The sequence below is a fragment of the Lissotriton helveticus genome, chromosome 10 (genome assembly GCF_964261635.1).
Source record: "Lissotriton helveticus chromosome 10, aLisHel1.1, whole genome shotgun sequence".
NCBI classification, from domain to species: domain Eukaryota; kingdom Metazoa; phylum Chordata; class Amphibia; order Caudata; family Salamandridae; genus Lissotriton; species Lissotriton helveticus.
The window spans coordinates 519,531,914-519,540,705 of NC_136071.1; the positions used below are offsets into that span (position 1 = coordinate 519,531,914).

Sequence of the window (8,792 nt, forward strand, 5' to 3'; positions counted from 1 at the left end):
GGATAATAATGGTAAGAGGGTTGGTCCAGCACGGCATCAGTGGCTTTCAATCTCGTAGCCCAGTGAAGATGAAAGCTGAGGTAACATTAATTTAAAAATATGTTAAGAATCTGAAAACATTTCAAATACATTACTTTGCAATTTACATTTACGGAATTTATGTCCCCAATCTACACTCCCACTATTTGAAGCATGTCTTATTAAAATATTTACTATGGAAGACAGAAACAGTGGGAAGGAGTGGTAGGCACTGTTGTTAGTTGCGCATGACAGTTTGGCCAGCCGTCTGAGGCCGGCCAAACTGTTATGCTCCCTGAAGCTGTCTCCAACCCGAGCTGCGTTGCTGGGTTGGAGACAGCAGGCACAGGCTACCAGTCTAACTGGAAGTGCAAATTCAAGGCACTCGGGCCAATCCGGACGCTGCTTTTATGCTGCCACCATCAACATGAGTGCAGCGTCAGGATTGGCCGCAGTGGAGTCTGGGAGCCTGCGCCTGCAAAGGAGAGCAGCAGAAGAGCGTGACACGGCTAGCTGCAGATAAGTAGTATTTTTTTTATTTTGTTTTTCCCCGACTCCTTACCCCCCGCCCCGCCACTCTTATCCAACACCAGGTTCTGCTGTCATAAACCGGACGTCTCTTGCCTGCATTGGATCAAGAGCCTTAATTTGAATTTGATGGACAAGGCGCTCTATCAAAGTGTCTGAATGTCCTGTCCACCATATTTAGAATGCTATTGACCACCTTGGCACTCCAGATGTCATGCACCCTAGCCTTAAAAAATCAAAATGTTATTCAGATTACATTGTCTCTTTAAATTATGTCTACTTGATTTACAAAAATATCCCGAATCTGCTCAACCTAAAACAAATGTGTTCTTCTTTGTTTTCAGATAATCTGGAGGACAAATGCCATGAATTGATTTGTAAATGTGACAGCGAATCTGCCACGTGTTTGAGGAATGCGCCATTCCAGCCGAAATTGGTTCTGTGGCCAGATTTCCTTTGCGGACATAAGTACCCAACATGCAGTTATCACTGAATGATTCCACGGATCTGTAGGAGCTTGACAAGCCAGCACTTTTAACAAGATGGATATTTTAATGAGAACTACTCTGGTTGAACAGGAAATATGAATTCAAAAATTCTCATCGGAAGTCTAGTACCCTTCTCAGAGACAAAGACGATTATCTTTCAATAGATTAACAGTGCATTTAAGTATTTGTTCTGTTACAGTTTTTGCAAATTCACATATACAGCTTTCTATAAACCATTCACAGAAACCGACGGTACTGTAACCCCATATGTGGTTTACAGTACACTTACATTTTTTGAGATATGTTGTCTACAAAAACATGCATGTCTCACACTTACCGAGCTAGAGTAATTTGTTTTATTTTGTATCAAAGTGGATGACATTCCAAAGGATAAAGTGGACACAAATATTGTTAGTAAGATACTCAGAAATTATAATGCTGCGCAATGTAGTGCATTGTTCATTATTATTTTGTATTTTTGTCATTACACACAATTGCATCAATGAAAATATTCGACTTCTCAAATAGTAATATTATCTGTAATACTGTCCTTTTGTCAGCCTTCCCATCATTGTATCTGTTTTCTTGAAGCCCTTTGTACTTCATAACAATTAATATAACATTACAGTTAAACAAAATAGCACAAGACCTGACCTTCAAAATCACTCAACTTTAAGCCACCAACAAACATCAGTTTGAATCTTTTTTCAGAAAACACCTTCCTGTGTCACAGAATTCCCTGTTATGCTGGGTCCAAGGTCTGTATCATCCATACTGGACCTCGGAGGCTCATTGTTCATGCGTTAATATAGCGTTATAGACCTCTGTCGAGGGTTCTACCAGTTGTTAAAGAATGTATGACGGAATAAGTTTTTCGTTTAGCCAGCATGCCTTCACAGCGCCAGCATTAGAACAAACGTGTTGTTACGAGATGTTCCTTTAGCACGCAAGTTTGTTATAACGACTTGCCTAAGGGGAGCGCTGGACTTTGTAATATTATCATTTAATATTCCAACTCCAGACTGCGCAACAGTAAGAGTCGCTTGACTTAAAATCCAACACCATTCCACCAATGCGCCCCCCCAAAAACAAGTCATTGTAACGACTTGTGTGCTGAACAAATGCGTGGTAACGACGCCTTCATTCTTTTGCCGGCGCTGTAAAGGCACAGCGTGATTCCAGCTTCGTTTTTAAGGTTGTTTTCCATTCTTAAAGGCTCTGAACCCAAGTTGTAGGCTTGAGATGAAACCAGGGACCTATAACAAGAATAGGGGTCTTTAACAATCAGAATAGCCCAAGACAGATGGGCTACGTTGGTATTAAACATTTCACTCACTAAGGGTAGAATGATACAAATTAAAAAGGGAGAAAAAAAGACAATCATATGAATGTTATAGCAGAAGGCCTGTGCCAGCCATTGTAGGCCAACAGCAACTTATTTGTCTTCAATGAAGCTTGAAACATTCCAGTGTTCATATTGTTTATTTATAAAGTTTTATATAGCGCGTCCATTGTCATGCAACACACACTCCTTGTCAGTCCCGACGTGTGGCTGGCCAAATATTACCTTTAAAACTCCCAAGGGCAGCTCCAAGAAATGAGTAGCCACAAGACAAATATGCAACATGTGTAGTAATTAATCACTTAGTTTTGGGATATGGCTCGATTTTATTAATTTCTCCAGGAAAATATCATTGGGGAAATTCACCCTTATCATAACCTTCTGAACCTTTCATTTTGGTTTAAGTGAATGATAAAATATGGCTCACCCTCTAAAATACTGGCCTTCAAATGTGCCTTGAGTTCTTCTTCACATCAAGCTTTCAAAACCAAGTATTGTTTTGGGTTTTAAAATGATAAATTACCCTGTATACATTTCTAAATAGGGTACTAGTAGACCCAGTCCAACTTTCGTACCACTAATAAACATTGTCAGTTCTGTAGAACACCAAGAGCGTTCACATGTAAAAGAAATGGAATAAAATATATTAAAGTCATTATCCTTGTCATAAGTTTACATGGTATGATCATATACCTTCTTCACTTTTCTTAACTCTGTTCTACTTTGGTTACTCCACTGTCTATACGTTAATTTCTTCCTCCAGGTTGTGACATTTCATTTTCAAACTGGTTGCGTATTCCAAAATCTACCTTTTATATTTCAATCTTTTTGCTTCCATTTTCTTTGCACTAGTCCCTTTTTTACACCAAGCATCACAATGAATCCTCCCGGTCCGTTGCCATCCCCAAAATCACTCTCCTCTTTAGAACACTTGGGACACTGCACTCTAACACCAAACCATCCCAGGCTTCAAACTTACTCCATTACTGTGGTTTCTTCCTCTTCCCCTTGTGTGATTGATGGAATCTTCTGAATTAAGGGGCTTTAGAATGTTAAGATGTGCTGACAGTTGAAATGTACGAACGAAGACAACCGCATGACGGACACTCTCTCAACTGCGGTTGGGGCGTGTCTAATAAAGCTTGTGTTTACCTCAATTGGAATCCTGTGGTGTTTTCCACCTTCCCACACTGGCGATGAAGGTGGGATAAGTCAGGAAGACACCCTAACATGCTGTGACACGAACACTATTGAGCTGCAGTGCAATAGTGAGGTTCAGTGATTTTCCCCAACAACCTTGTTTGCACTTAATTGTGCCACAGGTGGACAATTGTATCAGCCAACACACTGTGATTACCATATATAAAGACCTGGGGCCTCATTTACAAGCAATTAATGCAGCACCGTGCCACAAGCCATTTGGCTGCGTCACGCTATGTTAATTCCGAAGCACAGGTATGCGTAATATGCAACAATATGAGGGCTCCCTTTGCTCTCCCCTGCGCTAGCACACATTTTGCTGCCTTGCGCTGACACAGGCACCCTCGCACTATAATGCAAGGGTACCTGCATTGAAAGGTATGGTTGTTTATGTTCAGGAAGGTGTCCCTTCCTGCACATAAACAATCTAAAATGGAGTTTTGGAAATTCCATGTGTGCTGCTTAATGCAGCACGCATAGAAGTTCGAAAAACGTAATTATCCGAATGATTGTTTATGTGCAGGAAACCTTCCGGCACATAAACATTCACAAGAGGTGATTTCCTAGTTCTATGTGTGCTGCAGAATGCAGAACGCATAGAGAGAGGAAAAAAAGGAGGAGACATGAAAACATTTCTCCTCATTGTGCCTCCCTACACCTCCCCTGGGAAGGCGTAGCATTCAGACGCTTTTCCAGGTTTACGATTTCTCATAAATCTGGGGATGTGTCAGGTTCCATGGAGTGCTGCGTGTATAGGGGGCATATTTAGAAGGACTGTAAAAGTCAAGCAGGGTGGCTTTTCGTCCTTGTAAATATGGGGCAGCAAAATGTGACACCAGTGTATCACATAAAGGGACGGACCGGGGGCGCAAGGGGCTTGTAAATAAGACCCTTGGTTCCTATTCTTAGTGTATGTGAGGGCACCTTATTAAGTCTGTGGATGTTACTCTGACTGCAGCGGATACCAATGCATGCTTTGGATTAAGGAAGATGATGGATTCAGCCATTTCTTCACATGTGCTGCTTCTCTGTAGTGAGCAGCGTTTTGTGAGGTGATCTGTGCTAGGAGCATATGTTGGTGTGTGTGAAAGAGTTAAGAGGCAAAGCAAAAAGTAAGGTGAGTGATGAAAGGGGAGAAGTGAATGCAGTAAAGGAGAAAAGGAGGGGAAATAAAGATCTTCGTAAAGCAAGTGAGCAAACTTTCAAAGGACAATGTTATAGGTGTGGCATGACTGGGCACATGGCCAATTGGAAAGAGCGTCCTGCGTTTAAAGCTACATATAAGGGGTGCAGTAAGAAAGGACATTTTATAGTTAGCTGTAAAAGTCACAAAACAGTGAAGAGGAATAAGAATCAGAAAGTGTCAGAAGTATGTGAGGATATTGTTATACAAATGAGCACCTCAAATGTTGGAAATTACAAAGGCGTAGTGAGAATTGATGGTGTGGATGTTGAATAATGCAAGTCAATGCCGTCTCGTCCTCATGCTTCAACACCCTACGCATGCTCCAAAAGATCTTCCGGTGGATCCCCACCGAAACCAGAAAGACAGTCACCCAGGCCCACGTCACCAGCCGACTGGACTACGGGAATGCCCTTTACGCTGGAACCACAGCCACACTGCAGAACCGCCTACAGCGAATACAGAACGCCTCCGCACGACTCATCCTCGACAAACCCCCCAACAGAGCCACTTATCCGCCCACCTGAGAAACCTGCACTGGCTCCCCGTCAACAAGAGGATCACGTTCAGGATGCTCACCCACGCACACAAAGCTCTCCACAACAGCGGCCCCGAATACCTCAACAACCGCCTCTCGTTCTACACCCCCACCCACCAGCTCCGATGCGCCAGCCTCGCCACCGTCCCTTGTATCCGAAGGACCACCACCGGAGGAAGATCATTCTCCTACCTGGCGGCCAAGACATGGAACTCCCTCCCCGTACACCTACGACTGACCCAGGACCATCTCACCTTCAGGAAACGCTTCAAGCCCTGGCTCTTCGAGCAGTAGCAGCTCCCCCCACCCCCTCCAGCGCCTTGAGACCTTCACGGGTGAGTAGCGCGCTCTATAAATGTTAACGATTGATTGATTGATTGATTCATGCTCTAGGTTGACCATAATATCAGAGCACATTTTTAAAGAAGGATTTGGAACAATGTCTCATTGTAGGAAAATAACATACAACTGCTGGGAATGGGGGACAACCCATCAGTTTGAAAGGGTATTTCAAGGGAAATATTTAGTACAGAGGCTGAGAAGCTCAATCAAAAGTATATGTCTCTGAAAAGGGGTACAGCCTCATAGATTGCCTGTTCAAAATAACTTAGTTGTGCATTTAGACTCTAATGCTTGCCTTTAGATTCAAGTGCAATCTGTTCAGGAGTATACTGATTATGAAAGTTAATTCCCTGATATATTTTGTGAGTAGCTAGGCTGCCTCAAAACGTATCTCCACAATATAAAAATAAAAGGTGGCACTATCCCAGCAGTCGACAAAGTCCGGAGATTACCTGTGAATGTACTGAATGAAGATAAAGGTGAGTTAAACAAAGTCATGCGAGCAAGATGTGATTGAACCGGTGGAAGTCACAGAATGATGGCACCTATAGTAGCGTGCAAAGCTGACAACAAAATGACATTATGTGTGGACCTGAGGGGACTTAATAGCGAGGCAATTGTGGAAAGATTTCCCTGCCCACTATTTTGGAAATATTGACAATACTCGCTGGGGCCAGAGTCTTTTCAACTCTTGATTTAGCCACATCATACTATCAATTTTATCTAATAGAGACTTCTAGCTGCAGATTCCCAGGCGTCAGACTACATCTGGACAGAGACACCTAATGGTGCGCAGGGGTACTGCTCACTCGAAACGTTTCCGGATCCAGTCTGAAGCCTGGGAAATTTAAAGGTAAGGAATATGCAGTTAGAAGTCTCTATCAGATGAACAAATTACTTACCTTTGGAAACCTTTTGCATGAGCAGTACCCCTGCGAGCCATTTGGCAGCTCCATCTGGCAATGGGTGATGTCGCCGGCTTCATTGGCGTAGGTTGTGATGTTGCCGTCACCTATATAGGCACCATCCAGGCACGCAGCATCTGATCCATTTCGCTTTTTCCACACCAGAAGCACAGAGCCATGAAGTTAACTGACTATTGTGTGTCAAAACAAGGGCCCTGTGAAGGGGAACAACCCAAGCCCTATAAATAAGTCTGCAGAGCAGGGAGGTATGGGTGGGTCTGTAAGGAATCTGTAGCTAGATATTGTCTTTACCAGACAATGCGTTACTGAAGGTAAGTAACTTTTTCATCTGATAGAGCAGGGATACTCAAAATGCGGCCCTCCTGACCTATAATTGCGGCCCACTGGTGAACAGCAGCACTGGGCTGTTCTTCACTTAACAGAGCAGGAACATTCAGGATGCTGAGAAACAGGCATACTTTCTTTGCAGAATAACTAAACTAAAGGTAAAGAAGCAAAGAGTGTTTTCTAGGCAACTTATCTTTAGCATGCATCTGCTTTGCGTCCCCTACACCCACCTTTCAACACTGGACCCTCCCCTGCTGGGATCGGTGTGGCCCTGTGGCCCTGGGAAAATGTTTGTGAATACCCATGTGATAGAGACTTCTTGATGCAGATTCCTTACCTTTGAATAGATACCCAAGCCATACTTCCTGGTGGTGGGCTACGGACAGATTTTCTAGACTGAAAAGCAGTGGCGGCTGCTATCATTGCTTAGTGGTAGGCGGGGGGAGGAAATCAATCAAAACTACACACATAATAACAATTATTAAAATTACACTAACCTGACGCTCCAACAGCCGCCACCTTGCTTTTCTCCTCCGATCCTGGACTCTGGCTGCACACTGCGCAGGCTCCTAGATGCTAATCCCAGCACTTTTCTCATACTGGGAATGCCATTCCCAGCATTAGAGAAGCACTGGGATTGGTTTGAAAGGCTTTGTTTGCTGCTCAGATAGTGCATGGGAGCCTGTGGTGTTTCTCCAACACAGCTGGGTTGGAGAAACCTAAGTGTGCATGTCTGTTTGGCTGACCAAAGAGACATTCACACTTAAAGTGCCCACCACTCCTCCCCCTGCTATGCCTGTCACACAGGATTGCCTGGCCCTGCCCCACTGAAGACTCACGTCTTCAGCTGCCAGACACAGAAAAATAAAATCCGCCGTTATGAAGGAGCCACCCCTGCTAAAAAGTCCTGCACTTTTTAACTCCCACGTAACCCACAAAGAGTTGACCGTCCACCCAGAACTCTTTTGTATAGTCAAGGTAGAACGACAACATACTTTTGGGTCCAGATGATGGAGATGTTTCTCTTCCTTAGAAGGATGTAGAGGAGCAAAAAAGGTGGGCAGTGTAACTGATTGACCCAGATGGAATGGGGTATCCACTTTTGGAAGGAATTCAGGAATGTCATATGGTAGGGAGGCTTGGATGAAAAAGCCTGCGACTCACTCACGCTCTTGGAAGATATTATCACCACCAGAAAGGCTGTCTTGATGTTAAGCAGCCGGAAAGAGACAATTATGTAAAGGCTCAAAGGGAGCACACATGAGATATGTGAGCACTAGATTGAGATCCCACTGTGGCATGATAAAGGGCGTAAGTGGTAACATATGACCAAGCCCTTTTGGAAACCTATTTACAATAGGGGATTTGAATAAGGAGGGTTGGTCCCGCAGCCACGAGGAAGTGGACAGAGCAGAAAGGTAACTCTTGAGAGTACCCAAAGCAGAGCTTTTGCTGGGCAAGGGTAAGACTCAAAAGAAGAATATTAGATAGAGAAGCAGAGAGAGGGTCAGTTGATCTTTACAAAGTAGCGCCAACGGCAGATGTATACCATCTTAGCAGAGTGCCACCAAGAAAAAATTACATACTTCGGGAGGGAGGTTGAAGGCTATCAACTGTTGCAGCTCAATGTCCATTCAAGGAGGTGGAGAGTTAACAGGTATGGGTGGAGGACCCTCCCCTGCTACTGTGACAGAAGATCCTTCTGAAGGGGCAGCCTGATCGGAGGATCGATGCTCATTTAAAGAAGCTCTGGATTCCAATCTCTTCATACCCAGTCCAGAGTCACAACAATGACTTGGGCCCGATTACTCTTGGTCTTCTTGAGAACCTAGGCAGAAGTGGTATGGGCGAAAAGGCATACAGGATGCCTGAGCTCCGCACAATTTTGAAAAGCATTGCC

The 8,792-nt window shown here is 43.9% G+C and overlaps 1 protein-coding gene across 1 annotated transcript in view; it reads left to right on the plus strand.

The window, feature by feature from the left end:
- LOC144784323 (phospholipase A2-like) overlaps positions 1–3,533 on the plus strand; it is a 235,169-nt gene extending 231,636 nt beyond the window's left edge. Inside the window, exon 4 of the mRNA XM_078663032.1 lies at positions 891–3,533. Coding sequence (XP_078519158.1) covers positions 891–1,039 — 149 coding nt within the window. The 3' untranslated portion in view covers positions 1,040–3,533. The remainder of the gene's footprint in view (positions 1–890) is intronic.
- The last annotated feature ends 5,259 nt before the right edge of the window (positions 3,534–8,792 follow it).